We start from the raw sequence: 22,223 nt of genomic DNA on the forward strand, positions 1-22,223 counted from the left end.
AATATTTGCAAATGTACATTAGCACTTTTCATTCAAATATATCCTGTTCCTAAATTTATGACACCGGATGAGTTCTGTGTGCACGCTGGCAAATGGCCATGGCCTTATAATCTGGACAATGTGGGATCCTGGTAAAAAGCCATCCAGACACACACACAGCAAACCTACACCGTTGATACAGGTTTTTTTGGTTTGGGTTTTGTGTGTGTGTGTGTGTGTGTTACAGGTCACTTTGACTGTCAGATGACAATAAATTAAAAGTGAAAAAGAGGAAATTCTTAAGACCTATTTCCTCTGCCTCTGACCTAACGCTAGTAAGCAATGTGAAACCAGACTGTTTATTTCTGTACTTCACGGGGGAGCGTCATGGGGGTTGTGAAAGTTCCCCGCTTCCTCCCTGGTGGTGAAACTTCTTTTTAAAAAAAATTAAAAGCGTGTCTTTGCATAATTTCATAACGCGGACTCGGGGCAGCGGCTGGCGCTGAGGAGGCTCCGGGCCCGCTCCCGCCCCGCCCCGGCGCGGCCCGGCCCGGCCGGCACTCGGTGCCCGCCATGGCGGGGCTGGGGCCGGCCGCGGAGGCGCGGCCGCTGCTGGTGAAAATCGTGATGGCCGGAGAGTCCTGCGTGGGGAAGACCTCCATCGTGCGCAGGTACACGGAGCCCGGCTCGCCTCCCTCCGGCTCTCCCGCCCCTTCGTACATGGCCACGATCGGTGAGTGCCCGCCGGCTCCGTGCGCCTCCGCCCGCCTCGCTGCCGCCCCTCGCCCTCCCCTGCCGGTGCCCGCGGCTCGCACACGGCCGGACCGGCGCTGGCAGCTGGGAGGTGTCAAACCTCCCTGCGCTGAGCTCTGCCGGTCTGCAGCCGCGTCCAGCACCTTAAACTTTTGCCGGGGTGTCAGGACATGTGTCACACTGGCTCCAGAGCCACTGCAAAGTGCTGGCTTGTTACATTGTCCTTGCTGCTCGTCTAGCAATTGGGAGCCTGCTCCTGGTATAAACTTGTGAAGACTTGTTTCTCACGGTTTCTTACTGAGGCCCTGCTGCTGTACGTCGGTGCAGGTGCAGAGAAAACAAAGCAGAGCCCTAGATTAGCTTGGCTGGAAATGACCTCTGAGATCATCGAGTCCAGCCTGTGACCGAACACTGCCATGTCAAACAGACCACTGACCGAGTGCCTTGTCCGGTCTTAAACACCTCCAGGGTGACTCCACCATCTCCCTGGGCAGCCCATGCCAATGTTTAGGCACACTTTCTGGGAAGATACTCTTTCTAATGTCCAACCTAAACCTCCCCTGGCACAGCTTGAGGCTAATTTCTCATGTTCTGTCACTTGCAGCCTGAGAGAAGAGGCCCATCCCTACCTGGCTACAGCCTCCTTTCAGGTTATCAGCCTCAGAGAGCTGTCAGATGTCAGTAAAAAGCCCATTTCATCAATATTTCAGGCTAGAAAGGGCTTTAACTTTGTGTTTATAATTTTAATAGTTTAAGGATGTCTTCTACTGTAGTTAACAGTGTGCATGATGATTAAAGCAGAGCTGTTGCTGTGATGGAAATCATTAACTCTGCCAGACCATGTCAGCTCTGTCCTGGCACGCTGCAGCTGGTGGGTGATGGGGAGCTCCCCACTGCCTTGGAACTGCCAGGCTCACAGTGCCATGGGGAATGGCAGGATGACTGTCCACATGCTGAAATCCTTGTCCTCAGCATGAAGATGTGTTGTGTGAGCACAGTGGTTTGATCTGCTGTGGACATCTTTCCAAATCCTCATTGGGAAATTTTAATTTTTAAGGGTTGTGTGTAAGAATACTTTTGATTTGATTTGATTTGATTTGATTTGATTTGATTTGATTTGATTTTGAAGAGAAAACTAAATTATGCTAGGAAATGGTGTATTCCTATGTTTGGAATAGCATGGTTCATTTACACATCTTTCAATCCTGGAGGAATTGGCATAGTGGAATTAAATACCAGACAGTAGCTGTGGCAGTAGTTCATCCAGGGAATACTTAATGTACACAAGATGACTTGACCTGCCTGCATAAGAATGGCTGAACTTTAACCACTTTTTATTTTCTTGCCCTTTCTTACAAAGCAGTTTCTGAAATCAGCAGACAAAGAGGGAAGAACACAACGGTCAAGTTAGGAAATTGATCCTAATAATAGGCAACTTGTTGCCAGGCTTAGCAAGAAACCCCAAAGAGTGGCCAATAAATAAATAACAGCTTTGTTGATGTGGTTTACATTGAGATTTCTGACCATGAAGTTATTGAGACATAATTTCTTTTACTCCTGATTCAGTCCACTGCAGACTCAAAAAACTTTTATATGATGGTGATATTTAGAATGTATTTCCCACATTGTGACTTGAACTATTTCAAGGAACAATAAAGATAATGGTTTTTGTGACAATTTATGGACTAAGATTAATCTCTTTAGTTTCATCAGTGACACCTATTATTGAGATATTTAAAAACATTTTTAAAAAATGTTTATCTGAATATAAATTAATAATCCAAACATGGAATTTGTTACTTGAATGTGTTTTTAAAGTTATTTCTCAAATACTGTGTTCCATTTAATTCCATTTTACCATGTGTTTTAGAGTTTGAACTTGGAAAATAGATGGGATTATGAGTGGTGTCTTCCAAAAGAGTAGTGTTGGAAGTAGAAGATTCCTTCTTCATGGAGACAGCTGGAATGGAGAGGATGCCCTAGAGATTGTGGCTCCTAGTGATGTAAAAGAAGAAGACACAAGTGTTTTCTCAGTTTGTGATGTCTCCTTCCTCATTGTTGATAACCATTGGAACAAATAACTGTTTTTATTTGGATGCATGTTTCATACAAACTCAGTCAAATGATCCCTTTCTGTTGTACAGCCTATTAAATGCTCATCTGCTGTCAGGTGATTTTTCACTTTATCTGTCCAATTGAAATGGTAATTTGAGTAGAGGGAACATTATCCTGACTGTGCAGTCTTGCATCTTCCTGAGTTCCCTGACAAAATCACATGCCATCACCTTCCTTGGTGACAGAGGGTCATAGGCACACAAGTTAAAATGTTGTTGAAAGTCTCATTTCTATGTCATCATGAATCACAGATTTGTGTTATTAGGAGAGATCCTAGTGTTATTGCAGGGGGAAAAACCAGACAAGCATTTTGTAGTAGGCTCTGGTAGTAGTTTTCTAAAATCATGTATTCTATGAGAAAAGTGTAAAAAATGTATCCACAGTAAATGTTCATTGAAATCTTTTAATGCAGCACTTAAATACTCAAGGCTGGGTACCCTTCCTTCTCTTCAATTACATAGTTTGGATAAATTATCAGCAGTTATAGTTTTCTGATTAAACTTATATACTTCATAAGGTGGATGCATTGTTTAAACAATGGTATTGCATATAAAGTCATAGAGGTTTATGAACAGAAGAACCTCCTTTTATACCAGTGAACAGAACTGTGATCTCACAGGGTGTGAGGTTATTTTGCTATATTGTGGTCGCTGAGGTGCTTCAGCACCTGTGTTTTCTGTGAGAAACATTTCTGCAGAGTTGTGAGTCCTCCCAAATCTGTTATAGTTGAAAGGGGTACAACTTCAACATTAGGATTAAAAAGTTTCTATGTAGATTCCCTGATATTTACTTTAGAAGGGAACAAAAATGAACAATATTGAAGGTAAATGTGTCCTGTGTTAAGAACACCAGTAGCAATTCACTTTTTTTTTTTTAACAAAATGGATATTTTTGTGACTCTTGTTTTCTTAACAAACCATTTTATCCCATGAGTGGCTTTTCTCAGCACACCAGAAATTATCAGTACTTTTGACAGCTCAGACACCTCTCTGCTTCAGACATTGTTTGGCATATTCAGGAAAGAATCTGATCCAAGTAATGTGCCAGCAACCAGGAGGGGTTAAATATGGGTTAGGAGTAACAGTGGAAGCTCAACCCACCACGTCTCACTGGGCACTTGCCCAATTTGGGCACAGGAGCTGCTAGGAACTGCTTCCCTGTTCCTGGAGTTGAAGATGCTGTATGACAGGCTGGGTAGAACCTGCACAGGGGCATTCAGCACCCTCTGTCCTTGCTTCCACTGTTGTGTCCTGCTAAGCTACTCACACTTGCATTTTCTTTGGATAGACATACCTTTTAGAGCGTTTTCTGTCAGGAGCCCACTAACTCTGTTTGGGTGAAAAGTGTGCTGTAATTTTCCAGGCCAGCTGCAAACAACCTCTTTGAAGAGGACTTCTGCAGTTAGCCAGAGGGAGGGAAGAGAGGGGCATTTCACAGCTGAATTACCTTGTGGCTGACTATTTTTCTACTTTTTAGACTTAATTGTCTTTAAGGTGCCTCAGTCCTAATATGGGCATTATTTACTCTTTGGAATATAAAGAAAAATAAATTTTCATGGCTATAAAAGTTGGAAATAACAACCAGAATTAGAGCTTGCACCCAGCATCCTCCTTCTTGGTTTTATTTGACAGCTTAAAAGAAGGAAGTACATGCTGTTGCATTCCAATAACATTTATCTCAAGAGCTGTAATCAATGCTTGCTTTGTTATGTTGATCAGGTTGTAGACCAGGTAGGCCTTAAAAGCATCTGAAATCTGTGAGCTGTCTTTGGCATTGTGTATCTCATTTTTCTTTTCTGTCTTTCCAATTTGCTAAGTTTGCTGGAAATTTCATATAAAGGCATGAACAATTCATGCATGCAGAACATATTGACTTCTGTTTTTCACTAACATTCATTGACCTTTTAGGTCAATAAATTTTGAAGTTGACTTAAGAAGTCAATATGCCTGATTTTAATTTAGATTAAGTTTTAGTCTGATTCAGCACTCTGCTTCCCTTTTTACAATTTTTTTTTAGAAAGCTTATAGCAATTTATTATTAAAATGTATGTCAACTAAGAACTTTTCCCTATAGTTCTGGTAATCCCTGTCTGGAATATAATTTTTTGCTGTGTTCCCAATGCACCATTTGTAAGTGACATTCCAGGCTCCCACTCTGTCCCTCTCAACTGTTTCAACATCAATTGTAGAGAATTATACAGGTAATTAAACAAAACCATGTGAATTTCAGGAGTAAATGTTTTCCATCACATTGGAATTTCACCTTACATGAGCAAATTTTACTTAAATCACATTTCCTTCTGACAATATTAATTCCATCAAGGAAGCTTTGTGTAATACCAATTACCAACCAATTATATTATTTCATCTTTCCTTTTCATTGAAGCTTCAATGAAAATTCATCAAGTGAAGGACATGATTATCATAATAATTTTTAAAATCCACCTCAACTCCCTTACCACATACATGCAAAAAAATGGTAATAACATTGAAAGGGCATGTGAGTGCTTGCATGTGAGAGTGTACTTGTCAAAATTTTGTACACAATACATCTGTCAGTACAAAGGAAGGGAGCATTTCCTCTGCATTTTTAGTTTACTGCCTTGGGTGCTTTCCTTTGATAAAGCAATTTGGTTTGCACATTCTTATGGAAATCAGTACAGTGGTATTAACTTAAAATTTTGGGATTTTCCAATCTTTTTAGTTCCTTCAAGTGACATTACTACTGGTAAAAAGACACTGTCATTTTAAGTAGCTGTAGTTTGATCTTATAGAATTTTGCCCATACAGTATGGTCGGCTGTCACAATGTTGCCTTAATTTCATTTACTATAATTGACAAAAAGAGCCTAATTGTTTTTCAGTGGGGGACAAAAGCAATCCTGGAAATTATCAAATGGTATTTCAAACTTCAGCAATGAAGTAATAGGGGAAACAATGCTTTACTCTGCAAAAATATGTCGTTCTAAGACAGGAGCTGATAGCTGGCAGATTCTAATTTTAGAACTGGAATTTCAACAGCTCATAAATCTAGGTATCATCTAACGCATCTGGAGTACTAATTTGACAATTCAATAAAGGAAAACACTATAAATCATAAGGAAAATATCTTTGATCTGTAGGATCTGTAGTGTACGTAGAGACAACATTCTGCATTGATTTTAAGTGTTAGTGCTTGCTTTTAGCATTGGTTTTATGGATCTGATTTAGGCTATAGAGCCAGTCCTCTTCATTTTGAATTAAATCTCACGTATGTTTGTCTTTGCACTTAATGTGTACAGGCAAGTCTTATTTCTGCTCATGTACACCTGGATAATTTTTTAGGGATTTGGAGGTAAGGACAGAAAAATTATGTTGCACATGTGACAGCTGCTTTGTAAGGATTTTTACCTTCCCACTCATAGCTGCCATGCTCTTGAAAATCACCAGTGTATTTGCACAATGTACTGCTGTGCATAGGCCATGAAACTGCTGTCATGTCCCTTGCCAATCCACGGTAATACTTACTTGTAGTTTCAGAGTATCTTCACCTTTGCTTTGACCTGCCCTTTCTTTGCTTGATGTTGGCATTGCTTTGTATTGTATTTGTACAGTGTATTGGCACTCAGCAGTGAATAATTTCCTTTTAAAGCTTCCATTTTGGATGTGTGTGGTTGGCTAGTTATTCTTTCTATGGTATTGTTCCTTTTCACTTTCTTTGAAATTGTGTGATAACTAGAGCTGAGAAACAATCTTCAAAGGGAATCCATGTTATTATGAGAAATGTTACAGATTTTCTTTTTCTCTTCTAGGCATTGATTTTAAAGTAAAGACAGTAATGTTTAATGATACAAGAGTGAAACTTCAAATATGGTAAGTTTTAATTAATATCACAAAAAAAAGCAAACTAAATTGCGTTATGACATGAAAAATCTCATCTACTTTGAATTGTGTGTCTTCATGTGCAAGTGCTCGTACTAGAAAATTTTAAAATTTGAATTTATCCTGGGAGAGTATATTTTTTTGCAACAACTAATGTATGTTAAAAAGAGGGCTGTTGCCAGGTTGCATTAGCAATAAATCTTGCAGCATACAAAGAAGTGCAGATCTGTGATCCGTATGAAGTGTATTTAATTGTATAGGAGCATTGAGTAAAGTGACAAAGCAAGAAGATGTTACATTTCATTACCCATCAAATGTATGTTCAAAAGGCTCACCAAGAGAAATTAGTTTTGATAAGTTGAATCTTTGGGAATGTACACTGTTTTTAGTTTTGAAATTTTTCTAAAGGTTATGTAGGGCTTCTGACACCTGGCTCTCCAGGCATCTAGTACTGAAGATTATCTCTATATACCAGTATTTAACTTGTCAAGGAGTAAATCTGTATATGCATTACCTGACGATTATTGGATCTGCACTTATTTCATGTCAGGCTTTAATGCAAAAGTAATAGAGGCTTGTTTATAGTTTTCTTAAGGCATAATTCATAGAATCATAGAATATGCTGAGTTGGAAGGGACCCATCAGGATCATCGAGTCTGACTTCTGGCCTTGAACAGGACACCAAGAATCACACCATGTGCCTGAGAACATTGATGAAATGCTTCTTGAACTTTAGTCATGGTCAGTGGGTGACAAAGGTTTTTCTCTGGTTGAAAAACCTTTTTGTGATAGCCAGCCTACCTGCTCCTGACTCAGCTTCAGCCCATGTCTTCAAGTGCTGTCGCTGATCATGAGAGAGAAGAGATCTGCACCTGCCCCTCAGCTTCCTCTTGTGAGGAAATTGAACTGCAATGAGGTCTCCCTCCAGTCTCCTCCAGGCTGAACAAACCAAGTGACCTCAAACACTCCTTGTATGGCTTCCCCTATACTCATGGCCCTCCTTTGGATGCTCTCTAAGAGCTTAATGCCTTTTTTATATTGTGATATCCAAAACTGCCCCCAGCACTTGAGATGAGGCTGCCCCAGTGCACAGCAGAGCAGGACAATCCTCTCCCATGCCTGGCTGGCGATGCTGTGTCTGATGCAGCCCAGGATATGCTTGGCCCTCCTGGCTGCCAGGGCACTGCTGGCTCATGTTCAAATTGCCAGTGACCAGCACCCCCAGGTCCCTTTCTGCAGCTCTGCCTTCCAACAAGTCATTCCCCAGGCTGTACACAGAACCAGGACTGCCCCATCCCAGGTGCAGAATCCAGCACTTGCCCTTGTTAAACTTTGTGCAGTTGGTGATTGCCCAGTCCTCTCATTTGTCGCGGTCTCTCTGCAGGGCGTCTCTGCTCTGGAGGGAGTCGACAGCTTCTCCCAATTTAGTATCTTTGGCAAACTTACTTGATGTCCCTTTGAATCCTGCATCCCAGTGGTTAATGAAGATGTTGAAGAGAGCTGGGCTGAGGATGGAGCCCTGCAGAACCCCACAGGTGACCAGACCCCAGCCTGATGTCACCCCATGCACTGTAACCCTTTGTGCCCAACCTGTGAGCCAGCTGCTCACCCATCAGTGAGCATGGTTATCCAGCTGTGTGCTGGACATTTGGTCTGGAGGGTACTGTGAGAGACAGTACCAAAAGTTTTGCTGAAGTTCACTGAGATCATATCTATTGGCTTTCCTAGATCAACTAGATGGATTAACATTTTATAGAAGGAAGCCAGGTTCAACAAGCAGGGCTTTGGCCTGCTGTGCTGTCAGTGACCAATGACTGTGTTGTCGTCCAGGTTTATCTCCCAGAATAGTATTTTTCATTATTTTAATGGGCACTGAAGTGAGACTGACAGGCCTGGAGTTTCCAGGATCTTGCCCTTCTTGAAAACTGTGACAGCTTTACCCAACTTCCAGTCAGCTGGGACCTCTCCAGACTCCCAAGACTGCTTAAAAACCAAGAGAGGCTTTGTGACGATATCAGCCAGCTTTTTGAGCATTCTCAGATGGATCCCATCAGGCCTCATGGTTGTGTAGGGATCTGCTGGAGAAGCAGATCCCACACAATTTCAAGGTCAGCTGGGTGTTGATCATTCACACGGTCATGGTCCTCCAGCTCAGGACACTGAGACCCCCTTGCTCTGTCATCTGTGTTGAAGACAAAGAATGCATTAAACACCTCTGCTTGTCCATGTCCCTCTAGGCGAGGTGACCATCCTCATCCTGCAATGAGTTGATGTTATTTCTACACTGCCTTTTGCCATTCATATATTTGAAAAAAAATTTTGTCTCCCATGTTTCTGTCAGCTTCAACTCCACACAGATTTTCTCCCTACAGTGGCAAACAGAATCTCTGTATTTTTTCCATGTCACCTGACTTAGCTTCCACTGGGCATGTACCTTCCTTATTAATTTTATTTCCCATCAAGTTTCACTCATGCCAGTGATGTCATGTCTTTGGGACTAGGACAAAACTTGGAGCATGTCTCATTTGTTCCTCTTGCTTGGTGTAGTAGTGTAGAAACATTTCAGATGTTTGTAGCCAATGTCTCCTGAAGCAGATTGAGGGATCCCATTTGTGTTTGTTTCCTCAAGTTTTGGCATTACGTGTAAGAACGTGTCCTTGTATTTTATGGCTTTTTCCCAAAGCCTGTCTTCCATCTAAACCAGGTTTACAAAGGGGTTGTCAAAATATGGGGATGTCATCTGACATCTTATCACCTGAATTATTTATATAAAGAAGGAATGGTGGGATTGATATTACTCTCAGGTTTCAGCCACTGGCTTCCCTAGTAGGGCTTTGTATACAGAATAAATTTCCAGTGCATTTCTTTTATTGCTTTATCTGGCACCCAGATTTTCTGTCATCTGTGTTTTTTCTTCTTCCTTTCGCATTAGAGTATGTAATTTAAAATTTGAACAATACTCCTTAAAGTAAAGTAATCTTTCTTGGGGATTCTGCAGTCTCATAATCTCTTTTTTGTTTGTTTGTTTGTTTGTATGTGTGTGTGTGTGATTTGTTACGATTTCCTTCAGGGATACTGCTGGCCAGGAACGGTTCCATACACTTAGTACCAGCTATTTCCGTGGTGCACAAGGTTTTGTTCTCGTATATGACATCACAAATCTGAAGAGTTTTCAAAGTATAACAATCTGGATAAATGACATATATGAGGTAAATATATCTGTGAGCAATTGATCACTAAATGAAGGTAATTAATGTCTCGTTTTAAATGACCGCATATGAGGTATTCTTGTTCCTGTATGTTTCTAACCAGAATTTCTTGCATTTAACTCAGCACCCTGTATGATAGTAGAATTACTGTCATCTGAAACTGGAACATGGTTTATATTTAGGCAAGCCCATGTTGATGGAGGAATGTTTTCTGAAGTACTTCTAAAATATAGCTTCCAATCCCTCTTTGTGCATGCTGCATTATGGTGCTCTTGTCACTGGTGTGGCTGTGCACAGATCAGTCTGCATTAGCTCATCCTGGGATTTTAATTAGATTCCATATCAAAATTCCGTAACACAGCCAGTGATTTCCCTTTCCTAATTTCATTACTTCAGTGTAGTTACCTCATCCCAAGATCAAAGGAATTAAATATCCTCTTTGTCCTTGCTGCATATTCCTGGGGAGGATGGTTTCAAGAGGGAGGAAGTGGAGTGGGAGGCTGGTTAGCTCAGCTGCTCGTGGTGCTGCAGCCAGAAATACGTGCTTTCATGTGACATAGGAAGTGATTCAACAGCACATGGCTGCCAGACAGGGTATGTGTTCCCACTGGAGCTTGTCAGAGCCCTCTGTGCTTCACTCTGACTTCCTAATGTGGTAGAAAACTAACACAGCAAAAGAAGATGAGTGGTTTTTCTGCTCTATTAGTGAGTTTGAGAGGCTCATAGAAAGCTTACTGGAGCTGCAGTAAGGTAAACAGGTAGGAGTAGGAAGTCCAGGAGAAGAATATCTGGAAACAGTGTGAAGGGACAGAGGCATGGGCAAGCCCTTAAACAAGAGATCATTCCGCTGACTCTTAACTCTGTATTCCAAGTCTTTTTTGGTAGGTCTCTCTTGATGTCAGTGGTAGGTAGGTAGGTCTCTCTTGATTGAGACAAGGCAGTTTTAGACTAGAAAGGTTCAGCTGTAGGGGACCTTCAGTGATCATCTAGTCCAGCTGCCCAACCACTTAAGCACTGACCAAAAGTTAAATTATGTTATTAAGAGCATTGTCCAGATGCCTCTTAATTTGGCTTGGGGAATTGTCCATCTCCCTAGAAAGCCTGTTCCAGTGTTGGACCACCAGCTCAGTAAAGAAATGCTTCCCAAAGTCCAGTCCAAATATCCCTGGCACAACTTTGAGCCATGTGTCCTGTCTCTTGATACCTGGGAAAAAAACACCAGTATCATTCTCTCTACTTTCCCTCCTAAGGAGGCTGCAGGAAGCAGTGATATTGCCCTTAAGCAGTAGCACAGCAGTTTGTAGTTAGTATGCTTGTGCAAGTTAGTGTAAGAATACAAGCAAGACAGTGCTCTCCATTGATCAAAATGAAGTAAAGTTTAAGGCAAGTTTTTAAATACTGTTGTGATTTGGTAGGGATGCATGGGAAAGGGGGCTTTTCATCTTGGGACAGGGGGCTTGAAGTAAAACCATCAAATGTATTATTTTCTCTCTTCACAGTTTCAGTATACAGCTGAATTAATGAATTACACATGATCATATATCCAATAATATATACATGGGATATCTTATACCCTTAGGAAAAAATTATATGCACATTATTTCATTTTTAAAAACATTACTCTGGTAACCTAGTAAATCATTGTTCTTGATCTTAGAGCCATCTTAAAAGTCTTAGTGGCAACAGAGGCTAACTTCAGTAATGTGTTACAAAGGAGATTTGATGACACAATATTCTTACTGGCTTGTCTGCACAAACTTTAAACTAACACATCTGTTTTCTTATTTTAAGAAAAGCATGTGCCTTTCTTCTGTTGGCCAAACAAAAGTCGCAGCTAGATATGCCACTGGTTGTACAGTGTCATGGTTAACATAGATTTAGCTCAGCGAACAGTATGACAGCAGTTTTACTGTTACCTGAAACTGAAAATGTAGATTATCTCCATACATCCATTTCTGTCTGTCTGTCTATCTATCTATCTATCTATCTATCTATCTATCTATCTATCTATCTATATTTCAACAGAAAATATTGTTCTGGCTTCACACTGGCTCCAAAGGGGTCATATTGTCCTGTTATCTTCAATTAGATCAACAGGGTGATTGATTCAGTGGGCTACAGTGCATAGCCATAAACAGCAAGGAGGTATCAGGGCTGCATGGCTAGAGTGGAGGGAAGGATGAGAGTAGCTCCTGTGGCCACCATGCAGGTTTAGATCTGATTTAGTCAATCAGGAAATGACACCTGCACAAGCCTGCTCTCCGTTTGTGACATTTTAAAAGCTTTCATTTAAAGGTACTCAAGGTATTAATACTTAGACTGTTTAATCTTAACCCCTGAAGGTACTCCTGTTAGTTTATAGTTTAAAAAATGGAAAAATACTCAATCTAAAACAATTTTTAGGAATGTAAATTGCATGATTGATTGTACCAATCTCAAAACTAGCAATTAGTGTTGTAATAGAGCTAGATAGTAATAAAAAATTTAATTTAGTCCTAGTGGGATATCAATTTCTGAAGTGTCTTGGTGAAAATATATGGGGCTATTCATTGCAAAAGAAATGTTTTTAAGCAATAAGTGTTAAAAGACAGGGCATTTCATGAAAATTAATTACTTCCTGGAGGTCGGTGACATTCCTTCTACTTGCTTTGGTCTGTGAATGTAAACCAGTATTTAATTCCCTACAAATGCCCAAAATCAAAGTGACTGTTGCTACAGCACCATTTAAAATATGCAAGCATAGAAAAAATAAATAAGTTTTTAAAAGGGAAACAGAGAGAATACAGACTTCACTAAATACCAGACTAATATGTGTAAAGCTTGCACCTGAACCAGTCAAACAGGAATTTTGGAGGCAATTCAGTTATTACACTATGCTCTCATTTTTTGGTTCTTTGCACATAAAGATTTTAAACAGAAAGTTTCTTTAAAAATCTGTTCAGTGTGCTAAGCCATTTTTGCTACAGTTGAAAACAACAATCCAAGCAATTTAGTATTCTTAAAAACTCCCATTGATTTTATAAAAACTGGCCAGTCAGTGCAATTACAGTCAGATTACCAGTAATGTTCTCATTATATTTCAGTTAGTTTAAGTGTGGAATACAGCAGCTTCACTATTAAAAATGAATTATTGTCCAAGGAAGTACAAGACACAAATATGCTTCCATATATGTATTGCTGTAAAATTTGAATTCAGAACTAGAGGAAACTAAGGAACATAACTGTACTTTTTAAAAGCTTGCTAGAAAAATATACTCATGCACAGATTAATATTTTAGGACATTACTGGCAAGTCCAGTATAGGGATATTGGATTTGTAATGCATTCATTAGGAGCATGATAATTGCAGGAAGATAACTTTAGAACCTGAAACCATTCTTTATTTGTAGAACTGCAGGTTATGTCCAATTATTAAAGTGTTCCTCCTGCTGACATGGCTTTTAGCTACTGTATGTACCTGTTTTGAAAGGCTGATGCTGCTTGGCCTTTGAAAATTAAATAAATACAAGCAGCTGTGTACCAAATCATTTTGCAGAAAACAGGTTTTTTCCAGGATGTGTTGAACAAGATTCCAGCTAACATTGGCAAAAAGTTCCTCACAATAGAGTAGTTCAAATGCTCAAATAGATGCTCGGAGAGGATCACTTTAAGGAGGCACTCAAAACTCCATTTAACAAGGCCTTGAGCAGCCTGACCTGATTTTGAAGTTGGCCTATCTTTGAGTGGAGGACCAGACAAGCTGACTTCTACAAGTCCTTGCCAACCTAAATCACTCCATTATTCACACATGGCATCTGGGTCTCCAAAAATGGTTGACATTAGGTAGGTCTTAATTTACTTCTAAATACCTTGAATTTGTTTTAATTGTGCTTGTCTTCTGATGTGGCCATCAAGGTGGCAATACCAACTGCTAACAATTATCTCTGTGCTGGAAATTGCCATCACAGAATTTTCTGCACGGAGAAGATAATTTTATTTTATTGTGCAAATTTTGGTGACAGTAGTTTAGTGTTTTTTTAATACATTAACTTTCTATTTGTCCTACCTGAAGAAGTGATCCCTCAACCAGGATATGAACTGTATGAATTACTGAGTTGCTCTCATTTCTGCATAGTGCCCTTTTTTGGTTTGGTTCCTCTGGTGCATTTGGGAGACTAGACTGTCTTTCAGCATCATACTTAAATAAAAGCAGCCCAGCAAACTGCTTTACAAGTGCAAATTAGTTTGACTTGAAACTCTTCTCAGTTTTTCTTTCTCAGGTGGGAAAGCTTGATGTCAAAAGATTGAATTGTCCCAGTTCATAGATAGGTTTGTCATTTTAGCTCTGATTAGAACATAAAATTCTTGCTCTTGTCATTTTATTAAATTGGCTTGTATGTAGTGCTGGGTTGGCTTTGGGATAAATTGGTTTATATCTACTGCATTCTAAATTTGCTAGTAGACAAATAAATTTGATCATTTATTTCCACTGAAGTCTGGAAACCAGGCATTTGTAATTGAGGTCATAAGATAGCACTTAGGAAAATATGTGGGAAGAGACATGTTTGGCAATCCTAGTATGAACACTGCCCACGTGATGCTTCAAAGAGACTCTGAGGACAATCTATTTCTAACAGATTGTTCTTCAGTACTACAAAGGATAGGTTTCTAGTGTCATTGTCTAATGAGTAAGAAGTTTCCCAGTTTTATGGCCTTCTCCATCTCCGCCTTCATCTCGATGTTTGACGATGTACATCTTCTTCAAATGTGAAAAGCTACATTTCTTCCTCAAATACAGACTATTTAAGAATTCCAATAGTTTATTGACCAGGTATGGGTTCTCAGTTTCACTCTTTGGACCTACAGACAAACTTCTGTTGCCTTTTCAAACTGTAATTAATGAGTATCAATATCAAGCAGCCCTTCACAGCTACACCCTGGAGATGTGATCAAGGGACAAGGTGGTGTTCTGGAAGATGTATCCCTGGATAGATAGTTTTATATAGAGGGCTCTGGGTGAGCTCATAATCATCATGGGGAGTTTGCTGCAGGGGAGGATGGGATCATTCTTGGTAGGTCTGTCTCAAATGGTAGGTCACCATGTGAGAAGTGAAGGGATAGTTTCTTCCAATAGTCTGTAAGTACACATATGGTGTAGTTTTCTCATAGAAAAGGTGTTTGCTCTTATCATACTCACATGAATTCACAGCACTTCTGGAAAATAAAAACTGTAGGAAAAAAAAAGACTGAATATTTGAAAAAAGAACCTACCCAAATCCCCAGACAAATTATATACAAAGGAATGAGCAAGATATTTTTGCTTTTGCACTTTTGATTTCTGTTAATAGCCTCATAGGTTGTGTATTTCCCTGGCTGGGTGGATATTAAGCAGTGGGGTGAAGGTCATGTCAGTAGTGGGCTACAGAGGCTGTGGTACTGTGATGTGAGTGTCCAGTGTTGTGAGTCCAGGATGTGGCACTGCTGAGTTGGAGGCTCTGCTGCTGCTCCCTCCCGTGGCTGCTGCTCAGAGCAGCCTGGCTCCTGCTGCTGCCACATCCAGCTGCCTGGGAACCCAGTGGGAGAAAAACCCTTCTGCCAAAACCTGGTGGCTCCAAGCTGTACCAAACACTTGAGAACACTTGGTCAGTCTCAGTAAATCTCTTGGCTCCATTTTTTTCCGAAAAATACAATGATGATGTTTTCCTTCTCAAAATATAGTACTGTAGGTATTCTCCAGGTTCAGATTATATTTATTTTAACCTTCAGTAAAATGTGAACTTTGAAATGTTCAAATGCAAAGAAAAACAGAGAGTGAACGAAAAATCGGCATTTTTTGAGATACCAGAGTATCTCTTTATCTGGAAAAAAATTATTTCTGCCTTGATGAAATTGATGGTTTTTAATAGTACTTTTCCATAATATGTGGGAAAAATGTTTCCTGAGTCTATGAGCTTATTCAGTGCTGACTTGCATAATAGGATTTTAACTGTAAAATAGCCTTCATCTTTTTAGCTATAGATTTTTGCATTTGGAAAGCTTATTCCTGAGCTATAAATAACAGAGCATGAAAATACACAGCAAGCTTTTGGAAGCACTGAAAAGCCATAATTTTGGCCAGCTGAAATCAGTGTACCCATGCAGTTTTTATGCCAGCTGAGCACATGGTCAAACTTCTGCCTAGTCATATTGATTTAATTTTTTAAGACATCATACATAATCAATTTTCAGAATTTAAAAAGGACATCATTTTGACTAACAATCTTCAGTTTTGTAAATGCATGAAACTGCAAGATACCATCTTAAAAAAAGGAGAACTGTAAGTGCTTTGGTGGAGGATCCAGACGAAGTGAAAATACATTAATATATTGATGTAGAAATAGTAGTTATTTGCAGAAGTAAATGCTTTGTGATTGGTAGTACTTGCTGAAAGGCCTGGTACCTCAAACCTCATTTAAATGTTATTGTTTGAAGATGTTTAGAAAGAGCATTCCTACTGCAAAAATTTGTTTATTAAGGAATAATACAGAATTAATACAGAATTAATCTGTTAATACAGAAATTAGGTTACAGAATGAATTTAGCTGGTTTGTCCATGCAGTATGCAAGTATTTCCCTCTAGACTTTAACTTCACAGTGAAGTCAAATGTCACTTGTAAAACCTTCATCAGCCTTCAGTATTCTTCCAAATGAAAGGTTGATTACATAATGAGATTTAATTGTCTATTTAGCCTATTTTGGGGCTCATATATGTGGTTTTATGTAGGAGAGCCACTGATCTTAATGATCTTCAGTGGATTCTGAAACAGGCAATGTTTTGGTCTGTTAATCCAGGTTAGAATAGTTCATTATTTTAGCCCTCTAATTTCTACTCTTATGAAGTTTACTTCATTTTAGTAAACTAAACTGAAATAAGTCTAGATGACTCTAAGAGGAGAATGGATTAAGAAAAAAGAAATAGTGTTCCTTAATATTAACTTGTGCCTACTGATGAAGTCTTCAAATTGTTGTAAAAGTAGAAATAGACTAAAAATAGTGTTCTTTCATCCTTTAATGAATAGAGGTTTTTCTCTGTATGGTTGTGATGGATTTTGTCTTATGGCAACGTTATAAAAGTTAAGCATTTGACAGAGATCAGAGATTTCATCAAAGTCCCCGTAGAGAGATCTGCAGCCTGAGACCAGGCCTTTTGAGTCATCAGGGAATCTGTGGGAACATGTACCTCCAGAATAAAAGCCATGGCATCAGACTACAGTAGCTTCAATTGTTTGTACATGGAGACCCTCAGTGTCCTCCATTTAAGCACTGAAAGTGGTTTTAAATATTATGATTTTCACAATGAATGTCAGTTTTCAAATTCCACATGCTGTTGCAGAATTATTCCCTTTTCTTGTCATTATTCCAGTCACGTATAGTTACAATGACTTATCTTAAAATAACACTGTGCATTTCACAGTCATCATGCATGTGAGTGGATTAGAGGTACAGAGGAAGGAGACAAGGTCAAAAAGGTAGATTTTTCTTCCTTTTGAAATCAATGAGGTTTTTAAATTTTACTTCATTAAAATCTATTGCCTTCTTCCTAGTGTCTTGGAATAATCAGACTTTTATGTTGAGTTTGAACACTTTGAAAGTAATTTTACTGTCTGTGTGCAAAAGTGAAGCACAGAGAGGTGCTCTTTCAGGTGCAGCAAATTCCTTCCCTTTTACTTGTGAGTGCTGGGTGTAGAGCAGAGTCATATGCTGATCCATGAATCTATTACTTTTAGTAGGGCAGTGTCTGTGAATTCAGGGCATTTCCACTCACTTTAAAGCCTCAAGCTGGAGCATTCATCAGAAGATGGTGCCCATGCACCATATACTTTATATCTTATGAAAGAGGTTGGAAATTATACGTGGCACTTCCAAGTAGCTTTTTTCTGCTCTTTGCATTCTTGCTGTTTTCCTCCAAATCCCAGTAACTGGTGGAAAATATTTGCATATATGAAGGTCATGAGAGAAGTTAGCCTTTACTTTCAAGGAAATGGAGTGCTGAAGGTTAGTGTGAGCTGAAGGTGAAGGGCTTTTGTTGTTTGCTTTTTTCTTACTTGACATTTATTAATGCTGGTTCTCTTTTAGAAAGCAGGTGATGAAGTGGACGTAATACTGTTGGGCAACAAGTGTGATAAGGAGTCAGAACGGGTAATTCCAAAACAGAAAGGAGAAAAGGTATCTTTAGTACTTTCTTTGGGTCCTCCTGAGTTTCTTAGTATGTGACTGAGCTGTTAAACTGAAAATTATAAAAAGCTCCTGAATTCCAAAAGTTCTATTAGGACTTGGCTCTAGAAGAACAGTTCTAGAGGGCTAGAAATACATTAAGTAATCCCTTGCTGATCTCTTCAGAATACCAATTTTTCTTTTAAAGGTTAAAATGTACTTTAGAAGTTTTAGATGTTACAACAGAAATCTTATATAGACTGCATTTTCAGAGTACTGTTGTAATGTAGAATTTTAAAATGAAATGCATTCTGCATAATTTTTCTGATACCACCCATCAGTGAAAGAACTATTCTGGCAGCCTGTGCAAAGTAATCTGCATTGTCTCTTGAATAGCCTTGAATAAGACTGGACAAATACAGAACATCCAGCTCCCCAAAACTGTGTATGTGACATATGGTTGACTGTACTGCAGTAGAGTTTCTAGCTGCTGATCATGGGTGGGGGAAGAACTTGCTGAGTGGGGAGTGCTGTTCTAAAGGGAATGGCAAAAGTCTCTCATGGAGAGCCAGTGAGGAAATTCAGAAGCCATGCTATGACAGAAGAAACTGGGATAATAATCAAATATTGCAGGACAGAGTGTCCTACATACCAGTAAATTTTGCTACTGCAAACTGTATGCATCTGTTCTCTGGAACTTGGAATTAGCCCTCCTGTTATGCTTTCAGGCATGGTGAGTCAAGCAGGATGTCTCATGTTTAAAGAAAAACACACTGATAGCTTCTTGCCAATTATATAATCCCCGATTAGGAAATTAAAAAAAAATAACATCAACTTTTGGACAACATTACACTCCTGAGAGTTCATAGTTCACATGCAAGATGCTTTCAGTGTTAATGTACCATATCTGTGTACAAGGAATAAGGTTGCTGAAAAATACATGTTGCATCACACAAAGGATGCTCTGTCAGAAACTTAGAGTCACTGGATGCATGTGCACCAGAGGGCAGTAGTAGGGTTTTGCTTAGGGTATTAACTATGGCATTTTCTGACTTCTGGGCTCTTAACCATGCAACCAAAATTCCTCTTCATGTAGTATTTTTCTTCTCAAAAGGAAATCATTACCTACTCCCCACTGAGTCTGCTTTCTATATTTTGCCTGTGTTTTGAGTCAAGGCAACTCTTCTGTTATACTATTTCTTCTTTTTATATGATTTACAAATGCTAAAGGATCTAACTGAATGTGCTGGAGAAAGATTCTCTTAATAGAGAGAGAGAGAGAGACAGTAATTGTCCTCTCACTCTAAAGAAGAAAATATCCTAATTAAGAGGGGAAACAGTTTGATTCTACCTTTGACAAATAATAATTTGTAGTTACTTTTTTCATATTACCCTGATAGAATGAGCTTTAAGTGTTGTTCTGTTCAGTCTCTTGCACCGAAGAACTCCAGGTTCCCTGGGAACCTCATCATCTATATTGGCATTTCTGTAAAAATCTGTTATAACTGAGTGGCTGTCATGTATAATTTCATTTCAGTTTAATGCTGAATTTTTTTTTGTTGTTTCTTTTTGCACAAAATCACATAATAATTCATTTTGTACAAACTTATGTAATTGTGATCACTCAGAAATTGAGATATTTAATTTTAACACTATGAAGTATAATTTTCTTGTATTAATTGCTTATTATTCACTTAGATAAAAGTTCTAACTCAACCTTCTTGGGCTCCTCTGTTCACCCCCCAATATCATTATCATTTTCATTGAAAGATAAAAATGCTGAAGGTTATATGACTTGGTAGAATGTGGCTGGTTTTCTCCCATCAAATCTTTCTAACAGAAAAAGCCAAGTAAAATCATCTTCCTTTTTTTTTTTTTTGCTTTTGTTGTCTTCATAGCTGAAGCTGATTTATAGTTTCAAAGCTGATTTTTCACACGTAATAGAACTCTGCACAGTTTTGGAATATTTCAGACATATCTCTCTGATTCAGCACTAAGAAATCCCACCAGCACTTTGCTAGGAAGTAGTATTAGCATTACTTATTTTATTGTTGTTGGTAAAGATATAAGCTTATTTCACACAAGTTCTCCAAACTGTTATCAAGGATATTATAAAATATCATTTCTCAGTAGCATAATTCCTGCAGGTTTGTAAATGTATTTAGGTATTTTATTTATGGATCTATTCAAGATGATCCCAAAGGAAAAAAGAAAAAAAATAGTTATTTGAATACGCTTTTCTATTGTCCTTCAGAGAGGGAGTAGCCAAATACATGTTCAGACTTTCAACTGCTTTACCACTAGACCAGTGGGGGTGTTTGCACTGAGCTACATTTTTGGAGGACTTGCTTGCCACAGAGTTTAGCAATATGCAGGGTAAAGTTCACAAACACATAGGATTATCTTCTGTGACCAATATTGTGCACATATAGAGAAAATGGGGGTGCATTGATAGATGTAGTGGGCAGTGTAGTAACATGATACAGAGAAGGCTCAAGTACTCAAGGTTTTTTTGATTTGATTTGAGTTTTCTTTATTTTGGTCTTCACAAATAGAGCTTGCTCCCAGGCCTCTGCAGGTCCCTTCTTGGTTTGGGAAGGAGCAGGTCAGCCAGCAGTGGGAAAGCTTTGGATTAGAAGTTGCTTAGGAAAGTTGGATGTGCCCATAGACATGAGGAAGTTCTCCCAGTTGTGCTGAAAGGGTTGATCATTGTGATTTGAGCCACTGCCAGTCAACTCTGAAAAATCATGGTGTTTGGAAGAGATCCCTTTTGATGCCATGATGTGTCTTTTTAAAAAGGCAAGGAAGAAGGTTCCGGGAACTACAGGCAGTCAGCCTTGCCTCAGTCACATTGTTTGGCATCTTCATTGGTGATTTGGCTGATGATAGAAGGAGATTTGCATGTGATATGAGATTAAGGGGTGTGACTGGCACACCAAATGGGAAAACACCAATTCTGTGGGACCTTGATAAACTCGGGAACTGGACCAGCAGAAACATCGTGAAGTTCATGAAGTGCAAAGATTTGCACCTGTGATGGAATAATCCAAGGCAGGAGTCACTGCCCTGCCACAAAAGACTGATGAGTTCCAATGAACACCAGCTTGAATGTAAGTGAGCCGTGTTCCCTCATGGCTTTAAAGGTGTTGGGCTACATTAGAGGGATAATGGTTGGTAGATCTGGGGAAATTATTACCCCCCTTACTTAGTGCTGACAAGGCTACGTGGAATACTGTGTCCAGCTTTGGCTCTCCCATTCCAAGAAGGGTGTTGGGAAACTGCAGCTGGTCCAGGAGACAGGTATAAAGGTGAGTGGGGGCTAGTACTGGTATTCCATGAGGAGAAGGAACTGGGTAAAGAGCAGGCTACGGAGCAGTTACTGGTCTGCAGCAACTGAAGTGGCACTAAAGGAATAGTAGAGACAGACAATAAACAGACAGGGAGCAGACACAAGTCCTGGCTTGGGAGGTTCAGGTTGGAGTTGGGGAGAACCAGTTGCACTAGAACGCTGATGTAGCCATGGGAGAGGGTCCCATAAAGGCTAGAGAATCTCCATCATTGGTGAATTTCAAGACTTCTGTAGGCAAAGCCATGGCTGACCCAATATTGCATGGGCAGTAGTCTCATTTCAAGTGGGGTTGTCTTTCAAAATTATTTCTGCAATTCCATGATTTAAAGGGTTGGTTTGTGTTCATCAAAGTTTGTAAATAGGTAACTTCTAGGAAACTGTTACATGATGCAAGGAAGGAAATGGGCATTTAATAGTAGTTTCTGTGTACTTTATAATCAGTGAGCCGGTAGTTCTCTCTACTTTATTAGCCCAGTATTCTTTTATTGCTTGTCTTTTTTCTTTATGAACCCTTATGCATCATTGTTTTGTACTGGCAATAGTTGAATGATCTTAACTTTCTGTAACAAGTTGCTGCAGTACTGAGAACAGTTCACAGCAGTCCAGTGAGTTTCAGAATCCCTTATGAAGTTACGATTCTAATGAATCGGTTAGATCTCATCTTTATTTTCAGAACTACAATTTCTTGTAGCATTTTAGAAAGGAAACCATTTTGCTTACTTTTTTTTTTTACCTGTAGTGTAAGCTTTATTATATTTTGACTAAAACGCTGAAGTCTGATTATTGT

General features: G+C 39.3%; 1 protein-coding gene across 2 annotated transcripts in view; it reads left to right on the top strand.

Moving 5' to 3' along the window:
- Positions 1 to 424: 424 nt before the first annotated feature.
- LOC311153966 (ras-related protein Rab-10-like) overlaps positions 425 to 22,223 on the top strand; it is a 32,521-nt gene continuing 10,722 nt past the window's right edge. Inside the window, exons 1-4 of one of the 2 annotated variants that reach the window (XM_084206098.1) lie at positions 425 to 712; positions 6,637 to 6,697; positions 9,777 to 9,915; positions 18,010 to 18,099. In XM_084206098.1, the coding sequence (XP_084062224.1) occupies positions 553 to 712; positions 6,637 to 6,697; positions 9,777 to 9,915; positions 18,010 to 18,099 (450 nt within the window). In that variant the 5' untranslated portion in view covers positions 425 to 552. The remainder of the gene's footprint in view (positions 713 to 6,636; positions 6,698 to 9,776; positions 9,916 to 18,009; positions 18,100 to 22,223) is intronic. The other variant, XM_084206099.1, reaches the window with a different exon arrangement.

The sequence above is a fragment of the Fringilla coelebs genome (assembly GCF_963513975.1).
Source record: "Fringilla coelebs genome assembly, chromosome: 1".
NCBI classification, from domain to species: domain Eukaryota; kingdom Metazoa; phylum Chordata; class Aves; order Passeriformes; family Fringillidae; genus Fringilla; species Fringilla coelebs.